Source organism: Opisthocomus hoazin, chromosome 17 (genome assembly GCF_030867145.1).
Source record: "Opisthocomus hoazin isolate bOpiHoa1 chromosome 17, bOpiHoa1.hap1, whole genome shotgun sequence".
Lineage (NCBI taxonomy): Eukaryota > Metazoa > Chordata > Aves > Opisthocomiformes > Opisthocomidae > Opisthocomus > Opisthocomus hoazin.
In genome coordinates, this window is record NC_134430.1 from 3464264 (window position 1) to 3492158 (window position 27895).

Consider the following 27895-nt stretch of genomic DNA (forward strand, 5'->3'; position numbering starts at 1 on the left):
ATGGGTGCACTTGACAACAGTGCTGAGGTGTCACCAAGGGTAGAAGTTTAATAATACACATACACAAGCATTTGTCAGCTACAAGATAATCAATAACACATAGTGATTTAATAAAAAAAAACTCCACTGAAAGCCTGGTTCTCATACGTGAATCCTCGGGTATTTCACACACAGATTTACTAGGAAAGAGTTTCTCCGTAAGGTGAACAGGCCTGTGTACACATGTGCGTGCACACACACATAAGAATTGTTTTCTAACAACTACCAAAATAAGAATGCTAAAAGATTACTAAAATAAAACTAGAGACATAAGCCTGAATTTTATGGCAGAGACACTGAAAGGAATTCGACGGAGTTAAATTCCTTTTAAATTCAATGAGATATAATTTGCTAGTTCATTTAGGCTTTTTCATTACAGTCCCAGCTGGGACTTCCTCTTCTTCCATTCCTATTGGTATCTCTCCATGCTTATAGACACTGATAGTAACCTGCCCTGTTTCAGAACCATACTTATTCTTGACATAGATGCTGTATTTTCCTGTGTCTTCATTGCAGACTTTCTCTATGGTGATTGTGACAACTGTCCCCTTCACATCCATTTTGTAGCGATCTTTAAAGACGATAACCTTCTCATTTTTGAACCAAGTGATTTCTGGGTAAGGATCTCCAGATACACAGCAAGTTAAACACAGGGTCTATTGTAAAACAGATAGCAGAAATAGATTATGAAAATGTAAATGAGCAAGGAAATCCAGTTGATGAGAAATTAAGAAAAATAAAAATCAACTCTCTTAGATTTTCAATAGGTGAGATTCCAGGACTGTCCACTCCTTTTCCTCTTATCCTCCAGTATAATCAGGATTAACCTGACTGAATTCACTGTGCCTGACTCATATTTGTGCTGCTTTCTGTAGCTTTCTTACATTGTAAAGTGACTCTTAAATAGGCACATGGTGAATTTGCAATTACTTTACAGATTTTTTTATTCTGCCTGTGTACCAGTAAAGGGGAATGTGACCCAGAAATGTAAGCAGTAAGTTTATATGTTGGGAAAATCAAGTCCAGCACTTAGAGGCCTTAGACTAATCCTATAAAATGGGAAGACAGCAGAAAGGCTCTGGCTGTGAAACAGACCTAGGACGCAGTAACATCTGTAACCTGCAAGAAGGAGGTTCTGTGCCGCAAAGAGCACCTATATGTGCAGAAGCACGTGCATGTTTGGAAGCACCACCAATATAGGGGGCTGGTACAAGTGTTGTGGATGGTACCACTTCACACCTTTCGCAACTGCAGTAGCTCAGGAAAGTTCCTAGGAACATACAGGAGCGGAAAACAAGTAGTTTTCTCCCTATCAGTTATTCTTCTATGTCTGTGCAAGGGCCAATTATACAAACAGTTACTCAATGTTACCTTGTCTTCCATGATGGTGGCAACATCTGGCAGACCTTGAACAACTCTGGCACGACCTGGAAATGAACAAATACAACCTTTTAGTTTTACTTATCAGCGTACCACTTGGCTTTGTTTCACAGAAGGAAGGAGATTAATTTACTTACACTTTTCTGCTACTGCTGCTTCCCTGAAAGCGAGAGACAGTAAATTATAGTGGTTTTATTTATTAGGCATTGTATTCTCAATACAGAGTATGACACTCAAAATAGATTCAACTGTGAAAATATTTAGGGAGGAACTTACTTTAGCCTTCTGTGCTCAGCCAGGGCATCTTCAAAGGCTGCAAGGAATGAAAAGGCCTTAATGAAAGTTGCTGTTTATTTCATTTGACTTAGTAGATTTAACATAATGCAGCAATGTTGTAATCACAGGTGTTTGTGCACATAGATATGTATAATTATCATCTAGACAGTATCTATATCTGCCTTAAGGAAATATGAATCTATTTATATACTACTGAAACAAGTGGGATCTAATACTCCCTTTCCAAAGGGAAGGAAAAAACCCTAACTTTGAATAGTCTGGAAAAGTCCTGGTAAACCTGAAGCCACATTCTCTTTTCCAGGATCCCACCTGTAAGCTCTGTTGGCCTATGGAGGAATCGAACACATCCCAGGAGCAGCTGCCCTCTCACTCATCCTTTCACCAGGAGTGCCTTACGCTATGGCAGAAAGGTTCCCTAAAGGCTTCAATCCTTGCTGCTGCACACTTCTCGTCTCCCCCTGTTTCCTCTGACTTCTATGGGCACTTCACTGTCCGTCTTAACCCAATTTCATAGCGTGCTGTCATGGAACTGCGGCTCCATCTCAAATAAAGGAGGGAAGAATCACTGCCCATGATTTGAATGAATCTTGGAAAGCAGCTCAGGTATATATCATTCCTATGATGCTATTGTTTGACTCAGCTTACCTTGTCCAGACAAGTCAGTTGACAGTTTGTGAGAGGTGTTCCCATCAAATAACTCCAGGGTGTATTTTCCTTTATCTGCATCTGTTGGGTTCAGTATGTGAAGCCAGATCTGATTCATTGTGCTCCCAGATTTCAGTCTGTCACGGCTTTCCAGTTGTTTCTCCCTAAGTAAACAAATGATATCATTTCAATAGTATTGAATAGAGCTGTATAATTTAGAACACTAACTTTTTTTAGACCTGCTGGTTAGAATAAGGGAGTGGGAGTCAGGAGGTCACTGTTAATTTCATGGAGAGTTATGTACTCAGTCACTTTTGAAAATCTCGTGGGGCATCTCGCTGTGCTTTTAGGCAGTTTGCCAAAGCTCTACAAAGTCTACAAAAGACCTCTTAGTTCTTATTTAGGAGATTAAATAGGATTTAGATGTTGAATATTTGTAAGTGTTTAGCCCTTAAATGTTATTGAAAATTGGCCTCCTTACATATGTGCGTAGGTGGTATCTAATAAAACACCATTTCTCTATTTTTTTAAGACATTATGAGACTGTTAGCTAGTGTTTGGAAATAATTTTATAATGTTTGGGAATATTTGTTTTTCAGAGTGGGGGAATGGAGTGGTTTAGGGAAGTCCTAAGTAGTAGAAATAAAGAATTTGAAAAAAAGAACTTCTTTAGCTGTCTGTAACCAAGGTGGCTGTAACTGAGCAGGACCTTAAATGCATCATTATTATTCTAGTAAAGATGATCACTTATAAATATTTCTGCAGTGCAAAGATAAAAATAACATGATTGCTTTTTTTGGAATTCCCAGACATGTTTCAGGATGCAGAGTGAATTGTGTTTTTCAGCCTTTACTCAGACAAATTTACCATTCCCTTAAAAAGCTGCAGGCTCAGGCCCAACATATTTCATTTTGATGATAAACAGTTACAAGCAACAGTACTCCAGAAGCCTTGCAAATATCTTTTGGGGACTTACTTATGATACCAAGTTGTTTTCATGTAGTCTGTGTAGTACTTCACGTCTGTGTAGATTTTGATGCCTTCTGCAGTGGGCTGAATTTTCAGAGGTGTAGCAGAAAGAGCTAATAGTATAATTGAAAGACTGAAATTGAGGAGGATGTTCAAGAAAGTACAGTTTTACATGTTACGCAAACAAACTCCCAAGAAACCTATTAACATTTCTCTCTGGAGAATCTGGCTAGCTGAAAGTAGGATTGTATTCTATGTCTTGAAGACCCTGGATCTTTTAGCAGCTGGTAGAAAAATTTCAGCATCTTTTCTATGGACTTGGGTCTGGAATACACATCTCATAGATAGAAATAATACAATTTGGCCAAATTCACATAGCAGCATGATGTGACAAGGAGCAGGCTGCTGGCACGTAAAGGTCACATAACTGTTTGTAAGTGCAGAGGGTTTTATGTCCCTGGTTTTATTTACTGACCATCCTCCTTGACAGTTTGATGGTGCTTCTAACACTTAAGGGACAGTAAGTGCATGGTATTGTGCTTGATCCAAACCCAGGGACAGCTCCTGTGAGCAGTTTGCTCTGATCGTGGCACCCCACATTTCTCCCCTTCTATTATTACTGTGTCAGCTGAAGAGAAAATGACATACCACTGATCCTACACAGCTCCTTGAGAAGGTCTTCAAAGGCTGTAAAAACATAAAGATTTAACTGTCTATAAATACAATATTTAGCAAATCACATCTGACCTACCAACTTAATTTCATTATGTTTAGGATGTATTATATCGAGTAGTTATTTGTTGTCTTTTTCTGTTGCAAAGCTTGCTCGGAATGGAGTTTTTACACTGACTCATTTATTTTTAGATGCTGAGCATTTGTAACTAAATTTAGATGCTTCTATCTTCCTTAGCACTCAATGTGTGCGACAGACTGCCTCACAGAAAGCAGATTTATGTAGCAAGTTTAAGTGATAGATTCCAGATGTCAGGGTAGGATTTAATCTTGGGAAGCAGAATCTTCTGATTGATGCTGAATTGAAGTGACTGAAACATTATTGAGCTTTTAACTGTGGTGCTTGACAGAATCTATAATGCGGTCAGAGCTTGATAAATGAGTATATATGTAAATGACATTAGAATGTCAGAACTGCGTATTTATTTTTCAATTTCCAGAGCATATTCAGAGCACTGAAAAGTAAAGCAGGAATCTGCAGTAACATGTAACTGTTTTTCCACTTGTTGTTGTCATTAAGAACTATTCTGTTGTTGTAAGTCAGCCTCAAATTTTTTTTTGTTGGAGGGGGATGCAGAGTGGAAATGGAAGTTTGTTCTCGTGACGCTTCGGAGGACTGGCTGAACTTCCAGGAGTGAAAAGTTGTCTGTAGATTATCAAATGAAGTACAGTACGGACAGATACAAAGAAAAGCTCTGAGATCAGATACAAAGGAGACTTTTATTCTGTTCGTTGGGCTCTGTGTAACTCTTGCAGAATATGAGACTCTTTCACATAGTGCATTTTATGACTCCAAACTCACATGAAATACTTGTGATTTTTAAAATTATCAGCATATATATACATATGCTATATTATATCAGGAAATTCTTTAAATTTGACCAGTAACTTTTTATGCAGGTTTTAATCCCTGTAAAAGCATGTAGGTACTATGGTATTTAACAGTGTGATAGAAAGTTACGATATTTGTTTTTAAATCCAAAATTAATTCCAGGCAGGGGTGTGAATGTGTATTATTGCCTGATACAAGGTTCTCTTACCTCCTTTTGTGAGATCAAGTTGGGTGTAGTCCTCTCCTCGGTCATCTGAAACAAGTGCTTTGTATTTGCCCTCATCTGCTTTGGTTATCTAGCAAATACATATGTACAAATGTAATATTTATTTAAAAAGCCCCAGAAAGCCCAAAACCAAACACACATAACACACACCCCCAACAGAAATTTCATGTATCATTGAAACAGGGTAGGATTTGGAAAATGGGGAAAAGCTGAGATTTTATTCTTCCCTCCAAATTAATTTGGCTGGACAGATCAGAAAGGAGGGCAAAAAAGGCAATTTGCCCCAGAATCTCCTTGGAAAGGTTAAAACGGGCCCCGGTTCATTATGAACTGATACGTTGTCGGTTGTGGAGAGTCAGCATCTCCACTTTTGCCCTGTTACTCTGTGCCACTGCATGCCCCAAGTGGTGTAAGCTACAGATACGTCTGGGACTCAGTGATGATGAATTCCCACTGCTCCATAAATTTTGCTTGTGTTGCTTTGCAAATGCTTTTGACTTCCAGCCTGCAACGTTCCTGCTGGTCTTCAAGACTTGTGTGAGCAGAGATCCCTGTTCACTTACATTTATCTGCTTGTTTTCTATATGTGATTCAGCTGTTTGAAATTAAGATGAAAAATCAACCCAAACAAGACTCAAATTAGCCCACACTTTTCTTTTTAGCCACTCAGGACATGTTAAACTTTTAACAACCACTCACTGTTAAAACCATGTTATTTCTTGTTCAGACTATTCAGACTTAACTGTGTTAATTAGTTTCTTTTTTGTGCTTTTCTTAGTATTTGTTCAATTTCATTCATTTAGTGGGCACTATGCAAAACACAGATTGACTGTTAATATGATCAATCCATATTTTTTGCATTTTCATGTGATCACCAAAGCCTTTGTGCTGCTCTATGTTTTTCACCTTTTTAATGCGCAGAGTTCCTATCCCAGTCTGTGGATCAAACACACCACCTGCTCGTGCTTTCTGATTGAAGAACCATTGGAAGCTGGTGTCCTTTCTCAGATTTGTTGCCTGTTTAAAGTTAACATTTAGAAGTCAGTGTCCCAAATGCCTTTTATTTCTGAATGTCTTGATTCCCTTCTAATATGAAACATCACTTGCGTTAGAGGATTGCTGAATAATCTTAGAAACTTCCTTCTCTTTTAAACTTTCTGTCCAAGATATACCATCTCTTAACTTTCATTCGTCTGCAAATAAGCATTTGGATGAGCGTTGCTCATACCCTTCCCTTAAAATTCACATCTAAAATTTAATGCTGAAGCAATTCAGACTGTAGTTGCATCACATAGCTGTATGTACCTTGCAGGTAAGGAGTACTTCACAGTTCTCAGTAACCTTCCATTTCAAATTCTCTATAAAATGTGGACCTAGAAAAGAAAAGAAATGTCTTTTGCAGTGCATTTCTGCAGCTCTTGAGTGTTCCCTACAGAAATGCCTCCATCTAGTGGTGAAGACCCAGGGACGGTCTGTGGGGAATGCTGCACTGCAGAATCCTGTCTCAAAACATAGTTAACGGCGCTGCCCAGCCAGTCCTTTATGACTCTGCTTTGCATCAGGTCAGTGTAGGAGTCGATAGGTATTTCCCAGGTGAATTGCAATAGAACAGAAAAGCCATATACGTTCTGATTTTCTTCCTGATTCTGGGAGGGTAAACTGGGGGACAGATTACTTTATATACACTTTCATCTTGTATTAAGCATCGCTGAAGACAGGAGTCTGGATCTATAGTCTAGTGTGGTATCACAGTTGTTACTAAGTGTATATTTTTATTCCTGCTAGAAGGGGATCACATTTCCAGTTGTAGTATTTTTTCTCTGAAACTGTTTTATAAATTTTCTTATTCATTAATATAAGATAGGGGATAAAAATGAAAGTGAAATGCATGGTTCTTTTTAAATTTATATGAAGAATCCTGTTTTCTACAAGGAAAGTGAGGGGATCTTAACTACATGATATATATTCAGATTGGACAATTTTCAGAATCCGAAATGTTCAGTGTTACAGCACTGATGCAGAAGATCTATACTGAGGATTGTGGCTAGCATGGCTAAAACTATTTAAATAAATTATTTTGCAGAGTATCTTAACATAAGGAATCTTATCCTAGTGAATTAATCATCTTAAATAATACACTTAAAAAAGATGATAAAGAAAAGTATTTAGAGCACTCAGTGAAATAGCTTTGCTCAGGTTTTGCCGTGCTGTTGGCATAGTTCTGGCAAGTCGTTAACCTTCAGTTTATCTTACCCTGCTTTTTCTTCCATGCTCTCCGTTTTGCATCAGCCTCCTCTGCAACTTTAGCAAAACCTGTGAGAACAGCAATGGTTAAAGTCAACAAACCCCTCACTATTTCTCAGTGTAACACTTCAGAAATTTCTGATCATGAAAGGTATTATCATTAGCGCTGTGGCATTTGTTTATGAGGCATCTCTAGTGCATCAGTCACCTCTGGTCCCCACTGAGGACCCTGAACAGATTAGTGCCATCATTCTTTCATTGTACTGGTTGCTCAGAAACTAGCATTTATTTTCATTAAAATAAATGTCTTTGAAGACCTGACCCTTATGCATTTAGGATATTAAATAGGGGTTTTGACCATTCAGAAAGGTTGGCTAGAAACCCTGAAATTAAAATATTTTGAAAGTAAGAAACACAGAAGAAGGCAGAGAGCATAGAATTTGCTTCCGTTTTAGACAACCACGTGTAACTTTAGTTATCTCTACTTGCTGCATTGTTAGTAAAGAAAAATGAGCATTTTTAGAGCACAATTCATCAAAGTTATTTTATATCCTGAACTTAACATGTGCTGAATCACTCTATAAAAAGTGCCTCTTTCTCTCCACTGGTTGTAAAGGGAGTGGAGTAGACTTGACATTTTATAGACACTTTGCATTCATAAAGTTTGGAAGCTTCAGAATGTCACTTGAAAGCAAACTACAAGAAATGAAAATAGAGACAGACACTGTGTAGGGAAGTATTTGAGAATCTTGTTACTTTCTATTTCTAATTAATTAAAATGTCTCTCTGTACTAGCATATGCAGGGACCCTCTATGTTTCATGTTCAGCTTGCTTTATTGCTTGGACTTGTCCTCGAGTACCATTGACACTGGTTTCATTACTGCATTCAGTTTAATGCAACTAACCAGCTGTTAAATACGCTGAATTTTCAGTCTGATCCTGTCCTGAGATAAATGAGTCCATGAAATAATAAATGTCATACAGTTCACTGCCAAGACACAGACAGTTTGCCATAGCAAAATAATATGTAAAACATTTGAAAAAAACCCCTAAGCATTCCACTGGCTGTTTTGCTTTGGCAGATCATTTTTGTCATCAAGGACCCTATTTGTAAGACCAAAAGCTTCAATTTATGTTAAAAGAAATTCAGATAATTTCTTTTGTGATTCCTGGACTTTAAATGCGTGCTAAAATAAATACTTGTTCTTCCCATTCCCAGTGTGCCTTTATCACTGTTGGAAATAGTTTGGGGTGTTAAGTGCCTGGAAAACTTTCCACCGAGCAAGGCAATCTATATTTGATCCTGAATTTCCACTTACATTCATCCACAAGAGCTAGGGTGAATTGATTTTTAGCTTTTCCATCTTGCAGCTTGGCTGTGTACGTCCCCTTATCGTCATCACAGAAATTCTGGATTATCAGTTCTATGAGACCTTTTCCTTTGACAAAGTTTATTTTGTGTGTCTGTGTAAAACAAAGGAAATATGATAAACTGAATAGTTTTTCCACAGCAGAACTGTTCCAGGGCCAGATCCTGGCACAGCGTCTTCTGCAACACTCAGACATTACAGTCCTTTTACAGATGCATCCTTACAGATTTCCCTCATCTTACAGGAGTAATGAAGCCAATGCACTCTGATAGTATTTTGGGATTCATCTGTTATTAGTTTATGTACCTAAGTATAGTAGAAATGCTTACAGCAGAACTTTTCTCTGAGAGAAAGTTTCTGTTGAAACCACATAACACAATACGTTATTTCTTGTTGGATATTACAGACTTTTCAGCTTACCAGAACCTGCAAGATTTTTAGTATAATAGAAGCGTTGCACTTAACTACACATCCGTGGCATGTAATTGCATATTTGGGCAATGAGGAGTAATGTTGTCACTCTCTTCACATCGTGCAAGCACTACTAAACCTTTTATACGTACACCCCAAAACCTGCCAGCCGCTTAAACAGAAATACCATCGTTATGCCTTACTGCCTTGTTTGCGCTAAGCAAATATTGTCATTACAAAGAGCTTGACGACTACTTTGTAATCATGGATAACCATGTCAGTTCTCCAGTGTAGAAAAGACAGTTCTTAGAATAGACAAAGCCTTCAATAAATTTGCTACACATTGTGTTAAAACACCCCAACATCACAATAATAGCTCTGGAATTCTTTGGGCTAGTCCTGTCCCTTTGTTATGTCTGTTCTTTTTGTTATCTTGGCATTGCTACACTGCATTTAACTGACAGGCAAATGATTTATATTGTTCTTCATTCTCAACTGTTCTCCCCTCTGGTCCTGTCATTCCAAATACTTTTTAAATGTTATAATATTAACTTGATATGGGAAGACAAGAAAGAGGCCAGAACATTTTTTTAACTGTATCAGCAGGTTGGAGTGCACTTCCAGTGCCTCAGACTGAGAAATAAATCACTTTGATCTGCTCTTAGAATTAATGAGATTTATCCTTATTCCGTTCAAAGAGACAGAGTGCAAAGCTTGTGGCTTTGCTTGGTAAAGCAGAAGAAAAATATCCTGTCTCATTGTGAGAGATGGTATTTCTTTAGTATTCACTGAAAGGAGTCAAGCTTGTTCATCAAAGACAAAGCTGTCTGTCCTGCACAGGTACATTTGTAGTATCAGATGAATTACACATGGCTGAAGTTTGTTCTCAGAAAACTCCCTTATAAAAGGGAAGTCTCTGCTGCAGCAAGATTGTTGGTGGCAGCCTTTCAGGAGGGAGGGGATAACAGGAAAGCTGGATAAGGAGGGGATGTTCTCTGAGTGTTACCGCTGAAGGTTTTGCTGGCCATAGCACAGAGGAATATTACACTGTCTTGAACTAACAGCCTCAGTGCAGCAGCCTTGCTGGATACTAGGACTGGACAGCTTGAGAACCAGACAGGTAGCTTTCTGTTTATGCACAGTGGAAAACCAAGCCCTAGAATCTTCCAAAAACACACATCAAAATGTCTGGTGGGAATTTAGAAAACTGGGAATGTACCCATTTGCTCTGTCTCCCTGTTCATCAGGAGGAAAGTAAGTCAGAATTCAAAACAAAACATACTGGAGTACTTGTAAGCTCCTTGTCGTTGAAGATTAAATGCAGCTCTGCATTCGGTGACAGCTTTTCAACCTCCAACCACAGCCGCACTTCCCCTTTCTCCAGAACATCAATGTTCCATCCAGATATCAGCTTGATCACTGGAAAACAGAGAGAACCACGGAGGGGAATTCATTGGCAAACCACAGAATTTAGCTCAGCCAGTTTTCTGGCAGGGTTCCCCTTTCAGAGTCTATACATATGGTAGTGGCTTCTTACTGGTTCAACTTACATGGGTTCCTGATTTCATGGCTATGTTTCAATAACTTGTCCAGATCTGAAATGGAAAGAATAACAAGTCATTTAGATTAGTACAACTAGGCCAAAATGAACTCATTGTATTAATTTAATTTGATTTGTTAATGAGCTTTATTTCTGTCAAGAAGAAGATAATAAGTACAAAACATTTGATAGCGGGGAGGACTAGAGAAGGTTGTGAAGATGTTTCTTAGTTATGTCTGAATAAAATGTTGGTTGTATCAATTCAAGAAACATATTAAAGAAGTTTTAAATCACTGTGATGACATAGCTGTGTATGAAATCTGAACTGTAATGGAAAAATGACCTTCCAGGGGCATGGAATCTTTTCTTCGGGGACTGTAAAAGAAACTGCCCTTGAGCCTTCAAGGAATGGGAAACGTGTTTCTGATGATGCCACTGTCATTATCACTCACTATTCCTCCATGAGAATCTTTCCTCCAAACATCTAATATTAGAAAATTATGTGCATTAGATTTTTGTTCCTGTCAATTATTAGGTTTTACCTTCTTTTGTTAAAGTGCAGCTGGCAGAGATATCGTCATCTACTTCTGTGACCTCAACTGAATATATACCGAGATCCTTTTCTGATGGGTCTTTCAATATCAGCTTAGATCTTAGAAATAAAAAAAATAATAATAATTTTATTTTTGTCAAAAAACATGCCTTCTGTAGCAGAATGCAATACATTTGATACACCTAGAACATCAAATATAGCACTCATTGTCATTTATATCTGACACTGAGGAGCAAGGCAAAAATATATGATGGCTGATGATTCCCTTTTGTGATGTGAAGGTTGCACTGAATGCCCCATTTCGTGAACACGAGAGCTGAGAATCATGAATAGATATTTGCAGTTCAGTAGTGTATTTTAGCTGAATATTGGAAGTAGAGGGAAACATTTGGCTTCACATTTTTCTCAGTGTTTAATGTCTTCTTTATTCAACAGTCCACAGTTAGTTTTCTCAGAGTGCATTATATACTCACTTATTGCCTTTCTCTTCAATCTGAACTCTGTCAGCATCTGGTGGTCCTTCATAGTCCTTTGACCAGATAAATTCAGAGGAGTCATTCTTTTCAGGAGCTTCAAAAGCCAGATAAATGAAACCCTCTTCATCAACCCCAAGTTCAATTTCATGTGTGCCTGCATGAGCAAAAAACCCACAAAACATTCCTTACCAGACCAGATCAATTTCTGAACATCCAACTCAAAAAAAACCCCAAACAAACAAAAAACCAGAAGACAATGTACAGCATTTATAGAGTAAATTCATTTGGGCAGTTTGATTTGCTGTTCGTTATTTTGACTGAGGTTCTTTCTAGCTATGAAACATGTAGGTGATGTTTCATAAAGCAGTTTTTTACTGGAATCATCAAAGTATTTACAGACTTGCACAATCTCATCACTTCCAGTATTATACCGGGTTTGGTTTTAGCCACCACAGGATCTGAGGGGAGTGAAGGGGGCCCAATTCCAGCCTTGTTCAGTGCTCTTACTCGGAAAATATAGCATTTCCCTGTCTCCAGATCTGAAACCTGCAGGAAACAATGACAGGAATTAACGTAAGACTAAATGAGAAGCCACACTTGGATGCTAAGTATGTGTACAGACCTTCATGTGGGTGGTGGCTATGGACTGCTTGTTTATTTGTTTCCATTCCTCTGACCCTTCTTCACACATGTCTACATAATACCCTGTAACTGGACCTGCTCCTGTGTACAATGGTGCTTCCCAGCGCAGCTGCAGGGATGAGTCTCTTACTTCAGTGCACTTCACATCATAAGGAGGGCCTGTTGAAAGAAGGGTAGGCAGTCAAACAGTGACACTAAAAAATGCGACTGGGTGCACTTGGAGTCTGAGATCAGAAAGCAGAGAGTATTAAGATAGCAAGTGAATAGTGGGTCCGCAGGAGATGCTTTCTATGCTAATTAACTGTAGAGGTAGGTCATCAGCTGGTTTAATGTTATTTGTTTAGTATACAAAGACATTAAGATATTTGATCCAGATTCTTCATTCTCTGGAAACATTATTAAAAATACCTGGGTGCTGTATCAGTGTAATACAGAAATAATAGCTTACATCTGAATCAGAACTTCCCTAGAAGTGTTTGTATGCTTTTCTGTACTGGGAGCCACCCTTACACAGCCTTCTATTTTTCAGAAGTCCCTTGGATTCACAGAAGCATAAGGAGATGACTGGTGTACCTGGTAATATTTTTCTGGCTGTTGTTTTTACATGAGAGATACCTGGTTCTGGCATTGTCCATTCCTCACATCTGAACAAGTCACTGGGTTCAGATACTTCCCCAACACCAGCCATGTTCATTGCACAGGCACGGAATTCATACAGGTGACCTTCCTCAAGGTTGCTGACCTTTGGGTTCAGAAGTGCAGACAAATTGTTAGTACAGCCCTGCGTGGTCGTAGTCTTGTGATGGTAGGGGGAGAGTTCTAGACTAGGGGGAGTTGAGGAAAAACAGCTCAACCCTTGTTATAGCAACGGTTCCCACTACGCTTCAAGAAGGACAGTATTATATCTGAAATGAATACCGTATAAACTCGTTGAGGAATTGGCTGAATATTGACTTCATGCCAATCTAGTTCAGATGCATCATGCTGATCTAGGAAATAACCCAGAATCTTTGTTCCTCCCTTGCGCTTCGGGGGTTTCCAGCTGATGGTCATGTCAGCCTTCCCACAATTTAGAAGAGCAAACCCATGTGGTGCCGATGGACAAGCTGTGCAGCAAAAGGAGAGAGAAAGCAGGGTATTGTTCAGTGAAGGCTTGGGACTGAGGGATCAGGAAAAGAGGTATGGGATGAACTGGACTGAGAAAATCTCTGTCTGCTTGTACCAGATGTGATTCTATTTGTGTTAAGGCCACATAATACCACATTTTCAGTGTAAAACTATTTGAAAATGACCAGATTCTTATTTGGAAATCACAGCAAAAGTCACGGGTCTGTCTCAGGATGTTTCTTGCATGTTGCTTTATGGTTTTTGGGACAGAATTGATAGAAGCAGTGGGTCAATAAAATGGAGAAGATGGAGGGTTAGATACGGGCTAATGTGGTTGGCAGAATTTTGTAATTGCCCTGGAGAAATTCACAATGCTGATTTCAAGATACCAGCATAACTAAGCACTTAAAATGGTCACTTGTACCAGTGCCAAATTAATTCTGAGAATATAACACACTGCTAAGTCAAAATGCTAATTAACTCTGTCCACCCTTGACAAGTATAAGTGATGACAGAAGCTGCAGGGTACAAGAAAATCAGTTCCCTGTTGCTTTGCTTTGCTTTTCTGTTCAACATTATTACCCCTACATGTAATAATAGTTATGTGTGATAGATACATTTTTGAGGGATTTTATTTTTGTGTGTATGTGCATATATATGTTACTACTTACCAATGGCTGGCCTTACAATGATAGGATCTGTTTCTGGTGAGCTTTCACTTAGTCCTGCCTCACTGACAGATTTCACACAAAAGACATATTCTTTGCCAGGCTGCAGCCCAGGAACAGTAAATCTAGGAGAGCAAGTGAATATGCTTGTGTTTGTTCAAAGTACAGATAAACAGTCTTTTGAACAGACAGCAATACGTTTTAGTAAGGCATTGTTACTTAGAAAATAATTATTTACCATTACAAATTAAAGTGCACTGTGTCACATAAAATAGCTACCAATAAATCAGACAGTAGATATAGATCAGATAGAGAGGTATCACACAGCTGACTGGCATTGTCAGTAGAAGAAGTAGCACTTTTTCATGCACTTTTTCTGCTTGAGATGTGACCCCCCACAGCTAGAGAGGTTTTCTAAGTCATATGTGTGAGTAACACCAACTTACTCTACTGGAAAGCAAGCAAAAAAAGCGGAGTGTGGTTCTGCTGGTGCCACAAGGTCTGTCTACTTTCTGCAGATCCAGAGTGTATGAAGATACACACAGACTTTGCTGTCAGTCTGGCTTTTGATGTAAAAGTGAGACTTTGAGCAATGCTTTATTCTAAAAGAGGACGTGGTGTATGTGTGCACGTGTGCAAAGAAGGAGGTTCTGTTTTAATCTGAAATACAACTCCAGCAATAAACAGAGGAATCCAAGTTGGCACCCGATCTTCTCTCAGTGGAGTATAATAGCTGAACTCACTCGTTACATGTCACGGGCTTATTATTGACAGTTTGCCATTCTTCTGTCCCAGTTTCCCGACAGTATATGTAGTAGCCAAGAGGCTCCAGACCATCCTTTAACTTATCCCACTGCAAAACAACAGATGTCTTGGTGTCTCTGAAAGCTAAAACCTGAGATGGTGGAGGCAGAGTAGCTAAAAAAAAAACACAGAGAAAAATAGGGGGGGGGGGGTAAAATTTATAAATTAAAAAAAAATCATAAGTAAGTTGGTCTGATTTATTCGCCTTTTCCAGAGCATCACTTTCAAGTTAGAGCAAAATACCATGGACATTGTCCCACTCTACAGCCTGCATTTTTATGTTTGGGTTTGCCATATCTCATATTCCTCTCCCTTGCATGGAAACATGGGCATGAATCTTTGCATCTCTTACTGTTGTCAGCTCAATCCGGGAAGAAAACAAAACAAATGAGCCCTGCGAAGATTGCTGTTCTGTGTGAAGCCCCCAGAAATAGGCTCCTTCGGCAGTTGTACCATTCCTTCCAACACTGGTCTGTGTAACCTCTCTCTTACACAGTGCTGGAAGCATACTTGGATTAAACACAGGCTTCAACTGTTTCTTATTTTATTAAATGTAATTCCCCCATCATTGCTTCATTAGATTCACACTGCACTGACCAACTGCAAAGTAATTAAACAAGGATTTAAGGCTTTAAGAGATTTCCTGATATCAAAGCAACTGCTGTGTAATCATATACCATGACGTTTAAAGGAAAGGGGGGGCAGGGGGACCCACATGTTACTTTCGTAGTGCATCTCCTTTTCCATATCATTAGTGTAGAGCATATTAATGAAATAATTACCCAGTTTTTCTCCAGCAGTTACAGGCTCACTGGGCAGGGATGGCTCACTGATTCCATACTTGTTAACAGATCGCACACGGAAACAGTATGATTTTCCTTTAACAAGATCAAAGAGTGCAAATCTTGGGGAATTAACTGGCGTATCCAGATTAACCATTTGCCAGGAGTTGCTGCCTACAATCGACTGTAAAGAAAAAGGTGATGATTTACAACTCATGTTGTAACTCAAGCTTAAAACCGTCCTGAGCAATAACAAAGCTGATCTTTACAGGAAAGTAGTGTTAAAAACAAAACCAAAACCAACCCCAAACAAACCAAAAACATAAATGATGTAATTCTTGTCGATATACTCAAACTCTTTCTACTTGGCAACAGAGGGCCGCTTTGCAGCAGAAATGGTACAGTGGGTGGGCAAGGAGTGTGTATGAAAGGAGATTGGTAGAAGATACTAATTGACCAGCAAAATGATTAGTTGGGAACAGGAAAGTGAACTATTGTGGAGTTCTTCACAGCTTTTCCACACAGGAACAGTTTTCCTGTTAAAACTCTGCTACTCTTCTGTGGTGGAAAACTTGCTTGTTTATTCTTTGTTAATCATTACTACTTGAGCTGGTGTCAAGAGTCAGGATCATAGCTCCTGTAAACTGTGGAGCTGGAGAGAGGCTGAGCAAGCCATTTTTGAGGCTGTCATTCTCCAGTTATGGACACAGTGAATAGCCTTGCCTGTGCTATAGACCATCTGAGAAATAAATTATTCTGTTCTGCAATTTCCCTTCTGTATGATAGTATTTTCTTACCTTTTCCACGTAATAATTCAGTGGCTCTCTGCCTCTTGGATCTGGTTCATCCCAGGCCAAAGCCACATAATCTTCTCTGACCTCACTTGCATGAACATTGGTGGGTGGCAAAGGAATTTTAATATGTCCTGTGGGAAGTCAGAGCAGGCTATGCTTTAGTTATAACATGACAGGAAAAAAAAAAGTTGTTTTAAAACGGTTTATGCTTTCCAAATATAAAGTAAGATTCTTTAATACGAAGGAGGAGACTTAAACCCTTTGGGGACATACAAGCAAAGCAAGATTATTATAAAAGGCTGTGCTGTTTAGGATACTTTCTGATCCTTATGCAGCTTACAATGATGTTTCACCATATATTTTTCTAAGTGTGTTTTCTCCAGAGCAGTGTTATTACAGATCTTGTGGTGTAACAATAATTTCTTTCTGAGAGAATGGCTCAGTATGAACTTGAACTTACCTTCCAGGTCATCCTTGAAAATTTCTATCATCCTGCCTTCGTCGTATGGAATAACTGTAATGTCAAACAGGGCAATGTTATCCACTAAGAAAAGATGCTTGGAGCTTGTCAAAAAAGACAGAGCCCAGGAGCACGTGATTTTGTTGCATGCATAATTATACATATTTCATTGCACATGCAATGAAATGTCATACCTGGCATTTTGATCCTTTTCTGTTCAGAACAGTATTGAGATGGGTTCAGCAAACACACAGCAAGGCAGTATGTTGCAGTGATATTTGTGAGAACAGGGAGATTCTGGACAAACTATTCAGTTATACCTGCAGCCTCACATTGTAGTTAAGGAGTACATTTTCCTGGTGTTAGTACAAACCTGTCACTCTCTTGTCCTTGCTGGGGTCATACATTGTAACTGGATCACTGGCTCTTGAAGGATGACTGATGCCTGCTTTATTGACGGCCTTTACTCGGAACTGGTACGTCTGTCCTTCAGCAAGGCCCAGGACAGGGTATCGGCAGTTTCTCACTGGCTTGTCATTGCATGGGACCCAGTCCTCTGACCCAGCCACACACCTGAAATGAAACACAGCCCATGGAGTTCTTTCATGGTTTTTCCACAACATGATCATGAGCTTTTTTTGCTCGAAGATGATGAACATGGAGACCTTTCAATATAGTATCCCAGGATCGGACTTCCTCCATTATCACTGGGTGCTACCCAAGAAAGAATCAAGCAGTCTTTATTCACATCATGGCATTTCACATTGAGTGGGGATCCGGGTGCACCAGCAGTTTCTGCTGCAGCATCTATAGAAACACCAGGTGGTAATGGTTAGGTTTTTTTCTTCTCTCTACCAAAATTTTCATTCGATAGCTTAATTTTAAGTGTGTAAGGGGTTACATCCCAGTAATACAAGTCATATTTTCTAATACCTAAATCACTACTGAAAATAACTTTTGGACATTTTAATAAATGTATCCATGCACAAAACTGGGAGACATTTTCCTGTGAATGAGGTTGTGAATTGCTTTTTGCCAAGGTATTAGGAAAGGAGGTTTTTTTCCAAGTAGGATAGAATCCTGCTTATACCTCTAACAAACACGTAAGTGGTCTGCTCTTTATATCCATCCAGTGAGGGGACGCGGATTGTGTAGAATCCCTCATCTTCTTTGTAAGCACATGACACCTTCAGGGAAGCCTCCTGGTCTTGGTACTTTAGTTCCCGACATTCAGAGTTCTGCAGCAACTCTCCTGTGAAGCATGAGAAGGAGTAAAGGAACTCCACCTGAGCTGGTTGAGTCAGGGGTGGCATATTTCTGAATACAGAAAAAAATTCAGAGCAAGATGAGGGGTCTGTAGGACACTCCTGGTATTATTATTGTGCCACTGAATTGTACTTGTGAACTCTGATCCTGCTTTGTTGCTATACCTCTCTGTTCCTTTTGTACACAAATGCAGAGCAAAAACCATGGTCCTTGTTCTGAAGAGCTTGCAGTCCAAGTGAAAAAGAGTAATAAAATGCGGCTTCAGATGAATTAGTGAGTAAAAGGTACTCTTCACATCAGGTAACTGGATGCTCTGAAGTCTGTCAAATATTATGCCAGCCCTAACTGAGGATACATTACTGCTCAGCATGCAGGATGTTTTGTCTGAGTGGTGCTCAAAACCAAGAAAATGGAATGGCACATACTGTGCATTTTGTGTGTATTTATCAGATCTGACATACAAATTTTACCCAAATTCTCCTCAAATCACTAAAACTCAATAGGTCCTGCTATTTTCACAGCTGATTCTGGCAGAAGGGCTGGAATGGCAAGAGCAGTCTTGCTGCGTTGCTTCTGCTTTCCAAAACTTCATAGCACAGAAAGATTATCAGTTTGGCTAAGATCGAAATCCTTGATTGCCAGCGGAACAATACAGAATATGCAAAAGGTTTTTTCACTAGAGAACCACTGGCTTTTCAAACGCTTGGTGCTTTCACTGTATAGAACTAAGGCTCTGAAACTATTCTTATGAGCAGAAATGTCATTGCTTCCAAAACATTTTAGTGGTGTCATGCTTTTACAAACAAGGAAAGCGTACAAATGAAATAATAGTATCTGTAGCTTGAGAAGAGCTGAGAGCAGCTGAAGAATCCTGAATTCTAATTCTCTTTTGTGAATATTAGATCACAGCTATGAATTCAAATGTTATATTCATATAGGTAAATGGATATAAACTTAGCTGTTGCATACAAACCATCTCTGAACCAGATAATGTCTCGTTGGTGTTCAAGTAAATCAGAAGAGAAGCGACAGGAGATGGTGAAAGGCTCCTTTTCTCTTGAAAACAAGGGTTTCAGTGGAAAAGCGAAATCTGCCTCTCTGGCCTTAAGGGATCCTGTGAAACAAGAGTAAAAGTCAACATGATAAAGAGACTTCGCAGGGCCTTCCTCCTTGTAGTATTTTTACTATCAATCACACATTTAGAGTGGTACCTGAGCCTTGCCCTTTACATGTGCAGTCAGGCTAATTAGAAAAGCTATAGCTCAGGAAAAAGAGGATCAAATTGCTTCAGGCTGTAAAAATAAAAGAAATAATAATAACAACAATCATTTACTCACTTCTGTATATTTCTGAATCAAATCCTGACTCCTTTCCATAATATTCTATAAGACAAGAAGAGAATATGTTTAGCAAATCTCATGCCAGTGTTTAACTTCCCCTCAAAAACATACAGTGATACTCAGCAAAATATGTTTTTCCATCAACCCAGCTCTTAATGGGAACCTTCAAAGTGTCATCATGTGGTAAAACATTAATTAGTTTGACAGCTGATGACCTTCACAAACAACTGAGGATGCGTCTACATAGGAAGTTGTTCATATGACTATACCAGTATAAGTAGTACTGCTTTAAACGCTCATGTGCACACAGTTATTCATAGCTAAGGAAGTTCTTTTTCAGTTTGGCTTCTCTCTTTTCAAGCTGCACTGGGAAAGTTATGCTGAATGAAAGCATGTGTACAGGGAGCTACAGCTTTTGTCGTATGAACGTACTGATACGGTACTGTCCAAATCAGAGGTGTGACAGTCTAGGAGCACCCATAACTGAAATGCTTCAGTTATGTCCCTGTTTGGAGACAGAGCATGACAGCTACTCATTGCCACATACAGCATGGGAAAGGAAAGAAAAACTTGTTGGTGACATAAACATTACTGCAAGTGGAATTTGACCAAACCCCTGGGTTTTAGCAGCATTCCCAGAGGATGATGTGGGATTCTTGAAGACTACCAGTGACTGGGACTTCAAGCTTTAACCAAGAGAAAGGATATCTGTCCTGAGACACTGAGGTAATTCCTGGAGTCAAGGGAAGAGTGGCTCCTACCAAATCACTTGTTTCAACAGCCATGGGTTCTTTATAGGTATCGTATGTGAATGCTGCCCTGCTTCACCTGATCTAGCCTGTGAGAACAGCTGGCGTCACAGCACAAAATGAAATTATTTGGAGCTGAAGTCTAAGAACTGATGCACTTAACACAGGATGAAATTGAGATACTTTGCTTTTTTATCTTTGTAAGCCACAAGAAAGGCACATAAAATGGTGCCTGTTGTTTCAATGAATGAAGCCCGGCAGTATCAAAGCTCACTCGTAAGCAAAAGATGAGGACCAAACGTTAATAGCTGAAGGGGAAAGAAAAAGAAAGAACATGAGGCAAAGCACAGCTTCATCCCAGGTCCTGTGAGACCCTCAGTGATGTTGTTAGGGAAGGTGAACTTCTGTTGTAGGAACCACGGATCCCAGAGACCCTGCCCTGGCATCAAGGGCATTCCAGACAGCGTGGGGCCAGGAGAAGAGATGCCATCAGCCTGCCTGGGAGATGAGGAATGTTTCCAGTGGAGGCAGGATTAAGGCCTCGGTGTAGTCTCTATTTTCAGAATGTTAAATGCAAATAGCAAAAGGAAGAATCATGTTACTGGGATGGCATTAGACAGGGTCAAGGGAGAAGGAACAGCGTGGGCCTCTCACCCACAATCAGAAGGAACAATGTTCGCAAGCTGTTTGAAATGCTAATCAGGCCTGATAAAGGACAATTTAATGAAGCACTCAGAGGTGAAGAGAGCAGTCCCATCCAAGGTTTCCTGTGATGGACCACAGCTCTTGTTCTACCATCATGCGTGCTCTGATCCTAAAGATGCTGATGGGAATTGGGAGGAGTATATGATTATTGCCATGGATATTTTTTTCAGACAGCTGCTTCTGCTTCATGGCAAAGGCCCAGTTCCTGAGTTCTGGACATACTATGAGAACCTTTATAGAAGAGAAGCGTTGCACACCTGGTAACTTTTTCTGTATTTCTGCATTAGGGTAAGGGGAATTTAGGAATCTGGGAAGGCTAGCAAATGAAGGTTTTCTGGGCTATTATACATGTTCCTTTAGAACTAGTGTGTGCTGCATATTTGCAGATATGTTGAATTTTGACATTGGTTAATTAAAGGATCTGGAAGATATCATAAACAATACACTTCTATTACAATTCTGGAGTCACATTCTTCTGTACGCATTTGTATCCCTAAAGGGTATTCAGATGTGATCAAAATATGGCATGCAAAGTGTAATGATGATAGCCCATGACAAAGCCAAGAATATATTAAAGCACTAACAATAAATATACTAAGTAAACCAAATAAGACCTCTTCTGTCTAAAAATATCATTCAAGCTGGCTTTGCAATTCAAGGAGTTGAAGAAACCCATCTCTTCATGACCAGTAAGATGTCCAAAGCAAACTTGTTCCCTTCCTATTTATCTGTTACTCTTTGAATTATTCTCCGGACCCTGTCAGTCCCCTGGAAGCATTTAGTTGTCTACAGTTCTGTGGGTCTATTCTGTTCAGGCTTTTTATGACACAATTGTTATTTATATATATGTGTATATATATGATATGTGAACAGCTAAACAGTGATCCTCTGAGACTGCACTGCATATTTATTTAAGCTGGATATAATTTCCCTTTTTAAGTACTGGTAGTTTACTTCCTTCGCCATATGTCTGGCTTTGGCTTTGTGCAGAATGTGTATCTACAGAGTCTACGCCAGTTATTTTAAGATCAGCAGAGATCCAAAGAAAAAAATCTTGTATTTGCCCTTGGTAGTTACCAATTTGAGAGAGAAATAGGATATTCTATGCAATATCGCACCGAGGTGTCCCCTTGAAACCCACATTACTTGTTAACCAATTTCTTGCTTTTCTTTAGAAGTGCAGCAGACTCTTTCTAAGCCTATTAGGTATTTAACTGTATGGCTGTTTCATATCAGTTCAGAAGAATTAGGTACCTAAATTTAGTATAGTTTCAGCCCAGTGGAAGAACAGCTGTGTCCGTATGGAATCTGAAAGATTTTGCCTGTGTCCAGAAGTGACTGAGAAAGAGAAGCTGTTATATCAGCCAGATACATATTAGTTAGTGCTAGATAAGGATTATTTCACCCAATTGTGCTTCCCCCTCACTAATAACGGAGAGAAATTCTCCTCTCCTGTTAACAGAGTGCTCACTTTTTGCTGTTTTTCCAGAGTGCTTGTATGTTCCTACGATATAATGTATAGCATTGAAAATATTTTGAAGAATCTAAAAGATGTGAAAATTTAAAAGCAAAGGAACATTTCCTACTTACTCCTGACAAGCACTGTAGCAAATGAATAAGCCTCACCATATTGATTCTTAACTTCAACACTATATTCAGCAGAATCTTCCATGGAGCATCTGGAAAAAAAAAAAATCCCCTCTATTTAGGTTTCAGTTATTGCTCATACTTCACAGGACAAATTCAAAGGGGTTCCGTTTAATCCCAGAAGTTAGAAGTAGATATTGAAACTACTTTTCCTTTTGATTAAAAGGATTTCTTATACTTAGTTGTCAATTCTTTCTCTTCGTACCCAGAAGCAAAAAATTACAAGTAATGAACAAGCAAAAGACCTGTGGAACACTTGGTTCCACGGGCGATATGCATGTATTTTTATCACATGTGTAATTCACAGAGTTGAACTAATGTCACTCTGATTGCTTTGATCCATCCTAAATCACATTGGTATGTCTGCTTGTGAAGTGCTCTTAATGTGCATGGCCCTACCTGGAATGAGAAAATTTTGGCCGTGCCTAAAAAGAGGAGCAAAAATAAAGAAGACTCTAATTTTTTTTATTTTTTTTTTCAGATTTTTAAACCCCATGAACTGCTGTTGAGATTGCTTCCTAATGGAAAAGGTTTAGCTCGGACACACTAAAGTCAAGCAGGGTCAGATTCCAGAATAATTATCTTTTTTTGTTTGGCATACGCAAACTGGGAGTTTCAGGAGAGCAGATCTTATTAAACTGAAAAAGCAACTCAGACAAGAGCATGTACATTACCTGCTGATGTGCAGGGTCAGCATCCCAAACTTGTTTTTTATCTTGTATTTTCCTGCTGGGGCTAGGCGAGGATCAATACGGACTCCATTCTTATACCTAGTTGAACACAAAGGAAACATGCTGCTTAGGAAAGGACAGAGAAATTGACTGATAACACTTTATTTTAAGATTAACCATGTCAAACACAACAGAGGCACAACAGAACAGGGGAGCGGACACAATTCCCACTTTTACAGGTCTCCAACATCAATCCAAAGCAGCCTTGGAGCTAATCTAGATCCACTCCCATAGTCCTGCATGCGCTCCTTCCCTGGGGCTGCCTGCAGACTGCCTACGGGCAGCTTAGCGTCGGCTTGTTGCTTCCTCCTCTATTTACGCTCCCTGCTTTGCAGGTTGTATGAGGGAGGTTGAGCAGATGTCTCTTACTTCGTGTTCGCTGGGGATCTGTGGGAGGTTCATATTCTCTTTGCTCTTTGAATAATTCAAAGAGGTTGTTCTGGAAGGACACAGGATGTCAGGAGCTCTGACAGTAGTGGAGTTAGCTGCCTACAAAGTCATTAGTAGTCCAAATGTTTGCATACTTCAGACCTTCCATGGGAGGAATGGTCAGGCACTGTAACATACTGATCAAAGTACACTTTGCAAATTGTTTTTTGAGGTGATCTTTCATTTGTTTCCTTCCTTCTGTTATTAATAGGGAATGATGCAGTCAGGCCCAGTACTTAACACTTCCTCTGCTGTGGACTGGTAAATATGCAAAGCTGAGTAAATGAAAAAGTTGGTTTGTATTTTACAAATTGTAGAATCGATAGCAGTTTAATACTCAAACTTGCATTGTGCCCAAGGTAGCCAAGCCTTGATGGTGTGTCTGTGTGCCGTGATTTAGTGCTGGCAATAGATTCTGGTTTCCGAGACTTAAATCCCGAGTTTGCGTGCGGGATGGAGTACAGCACCAGGGGAAGCAGGGAAGTCTACATGAATGTCCTAGGAGGAGCCCCATAGGACTGTCCACCACCTCCACAGCCCACTGAATACTTTATGTCTTTACTGATCCTGACAGTGGCACTGGAGAAATGAAAGTGTTTTCTGTGATTTCTGAAGCTCCCCCTTCCTTCTTTCTAGTGGGACACAGATGTTAGTCCTCTGGTTGCTTCCTGAAACACACGCAGACTGTTAGCCACGTGGGCAGCGGGAGGCACTGCTGTCAACTGGCATACCAAGTGACCTGCGGCGGTGGGGAAGCCAGGACTGTACACGCCAGCTTCACTTCCATCCTCTCCCAGACGGCATGTACTCTGAGGGGGATCCAGAACATAGGCGGTCGCCCCGAACGCAGCTCGATGTATTCCTTCTCCGCGCGTGCCTTTTCTACAGCCTGTGACAAGGATAGACTAAATAGAGGCAATAGAAAGGGATTATGTTCTAATTACACAAATTGTTTTACAAAAGGGACGTGTGTGATAATGCTTTAGTGGCTGGAGTATAAGGCCATTATTTATAATTGTTTTGAGGTTGTCCTAACACCTAATTAGGTTTAGTATCCTATCCGAATGCTAGTTAGTCTTAGCAGTATTAATCCTGTGGCATTTCTGCTGCCAACAGCGATGTCTGATCTGACCTTCCTCCGAAGAGCCTTCCGGTCAGCTCTCACTCGCAGCAGTCTGCAGTTCCGAATAACCTCCTTTTCCAACTTTTCCATGTCATTCCCAAACCGCACTCTCTTTTGTCCCCTCTGTTCTAGCTCTAGGATGGCAGCTTCTCTTTTTGTCTTGTAATCCCTGCAACAGAGGATGATAAAAGCCAACAGAAGTTAGGATAATTCTTTTTATTTTGTTTTGCTCTTTTTTGTTGTTTTATAGGACATAGTTTTGGTTAAATTGGAGTAAGTGGCAAGGACAGAAACATCAGCTTGCATGCAGTATGGGTATGAATGTCAGGCAATTATGCCTCGTAGGAACCAGCAGTGCTACCATGAGATATAACAGTTTAATGGCACAAGAAGAGGATCCACTATATGACCACTTTTAATCTCAGGCGGGGAACTGGGAGAAGGAGTAAAGGGAGGAGGGATATTGCTAACTATTTAGGTTGTTCAGCCATCACAGAAGGACGGACAGCAGGATCACTGCCAAGATTTTCTAGGAAAGAGAAGGAGTTCCATTTGTCACTGTTAATTTATTAATCTGACTCTGTATTTTCCATTTATTCCTATGAAATCTGGTTTCTCTTAAGCCTTTGCTTGTGACCAGGGCAATGTTACTCATCATCACAAGCACCAAGGTGATATGATATTGTTTTCCGATTTTAGTTGAGATCTGGTGTTTTTCTTCTTAAAGGACGAACCTCTTGATTGAACCTGGTCTTTTTGGTTCCAACGAAGTGAGTTGGAACCTGTGACCCCTATATATGAAGGTGATACTGTATACAATGGTTGTATTTGAGTTATAATGATTTCTGACTTACTGTGGTATTTCGGAGGTCAAGGCAAGGGCAGCTGCTATGGATAACTCTGAAAGGCTGAAAGTCTCTTCTTCCTCACTTCCAGAGGCAGATGCACATAAAAGAATCCAGACAAAGTTCCATAATTTCATAAACTCAAAATTCAACAAATCTGTGACTGCTCAGTACTGAGCGCAGAAAGTCCTGTCTGGACCGGCCTAGGCCTAACTCTGTGGCTTACCTGGTTTTGAACTTTTTCTTTCTAGTTGTGGAGGTCATTTGCAAACTCTGTTGCCTCTCCTCCTTTTGCTCCTCTTCTCTGTGGTGGAAGAAGGTTCGGGTTCCCATGCTGGGAATTCAAAAATGAACTTTCTTGCTGGAATAGAATAAAACATAAAGGGCCTTTCAAATAAGACACCTTAACAGAATCTCTTTAAGTTATCATTAAGTCCTTGCTTTTCTTTGATGTTCAAGGGCCATGAATGAAAGTTCATATAATACTGTCTCCTGGCATTCAAACTATGAGAGGGGTTTGTTTCTTGATGCTTCTGTGAAGAATGGAGTGAGATGAAGAAATTAGTAAGTCTGGAAAGGAAGCTGAAGCTGTAACAGAAGAGTAGGTAGGCAGCATTTTGTGGGTAGATTTATTTTCCTAGGACTGATCTTATGCTCTAAATCTGGTGGATATTCTTCCAGGGAGTTCCATTAGATCAGACCCCCAATATAGCATGCAGACGAGCGAGGAGCATCATGAGAAGGGAGATCAGAGGGACATGGAAGATTAGGGACAAAATAAGGTATGGAACATCAGGCGGTGAGATGCGGAGGAAAAGTTTAGAAAATAAGCAGATTTTTAGTCTGGAAACTATATTGCAGGAGTAGCTATGATGCTGAATAGCCTGTGACCTGCCACCCACGTTGTGATCCCACCGTGTTCTGACCCTGTCCAAATGTGCCAGGGGTTAGGTAAGGCAATACTGCTGAACCAAACACACAGGCTGCTGTGCAGAAATCACTTGGTGTCTGTGATAGTTGGAAAATCCACATGGATTTCCTGGAACTAACCAGTTCCAGTTGCCATTGCCAGAACAGCACGTCTTCAGCCTGTCTTTGCATCTGAGTATCTAGGCTGCTGACAAGAACAGTTACAATTCAATACTTTAAGAGGATCGCGCTTTATCCAGTCCTTTGAGTGCATCTCGAGAGATCAGTTATTTCTTCTTAGGTCTTAGAAAAGGGTTGATAAATCATGGAGAAAACATAGCATCCTTCAAAATGTTAGCCTTAAAGGGGTTGCTCAGTAAACAGCCAGATTTTCCCTGGAGTGACCAGAGAAGCCTTCCCGGAGAGATCCCACTACTACAGGTGAAACACAGGGAGCAAACATCAGCACTCCTGGCTCCCATCCATCTCCTGCATTAGCTGCTAAAGAACTAGGCTGTTGCTGCAGCCTCTCCTCTGGGAACACGCAGGGTGCTGCTTTTAGGCACTGACTAATAAGTGGGCATTAAACAAAAGCAAATTTTAAAAGAATTTACCTCCTTATCTCATTCTGTCCTGCAAATGGTTCAGAAACGTACAGCACAATCCTTAAACTGTTCAGATTTTTAACTTCTAAGAGCTTAGGTTAGTTTATAAAGTCAGCTGTGGAAATGTAATTGTTGCTGAGTAATATTTGCTCAAACATACTTGTAAATCTTTCCCTAGCTCATGTTCCATTAGTGAAATTTTCTCTTGGCAAATTTTGCACCTGGATTTTAATTTTACTGCTTTCAAATCCTAAAATGATAAAAAATCCAATCTCTCAACTTTTACCAGTAGTACAATTTTCTGTTAATATAAACAAATTTCTTAAAAATAGGCCATGGAAACGCACAGTTGTATGCAAAAGCAGAGTTGTTGTGGTAAATGCAAAATATTCCCAAATGCAAATGAAAATACAGAATTATCATTATAATATTTCCTCAGTAGATGTTAACTTTGGAAGAAACAAAGAAATGTTAGCAAGTGTAAGAAAGAGAAAATAAAACAGGCTTTTATGGAAAAAAATATCTTTGTAATTTCATAGAACACCACTCTATTCAGGACTATTTCAGCTGCAGT

At 39.7% G+C, this 27895-nt stretch overlaps 1 protein-coding gene across 1 annotated transcript; it reads right to left on the reverse strand.

Annotated features, from left to right (window-relative positions):
- Positions 1-28: 28 nt before the first annotated feature.
- MYOM3 (myomesin 3) lies at positions 29-26140 on the reverse strand. Its single transcript, XM_075437862.1, has 36 exons — positions 26034-26140; positions 25817-25891; positions 24972-25131; positions 24571-24728; positions 23354-23449; positions 22623-22711; positions 19576-19620; positions 19212-19352; positions 18063-18224; positions 17638-17779; positions 17346-17545; positions 16973-17026; positions 16516-16643; positions 15719-15902; positions 14876-15050; positions 14136-14257; positions 13276-13463; positions 12973-13099; positions 12338-12516; positions 12147-12261; positions 11713-11869; positions 11229-11338; positions 10697-10741; positions 10429-10565; positions 8685-8829; positions 7374-7433; positions 6426-6493; positions 6027-6137; positions 5103-5190; positions 3979-4017; positions 3338-3443; positions 2362-2525; positions 1696-1732; positions 1557-1579; positions 1411-1466; positions 29-695 (listed from the first exon to the last, which is right to left on the reverse strand). The coding sequence occupies exons 1-36, from the start codon at positions 26138-26140 to the stop codon at positions 396-398; spliced, it is 4293 nt and encodes a 1430-aa protein (XP_075293977.1). The 3' UTR covers positions 29-395.
- Positions 26141-27895: the final 1755 nt, after the last annotated feature.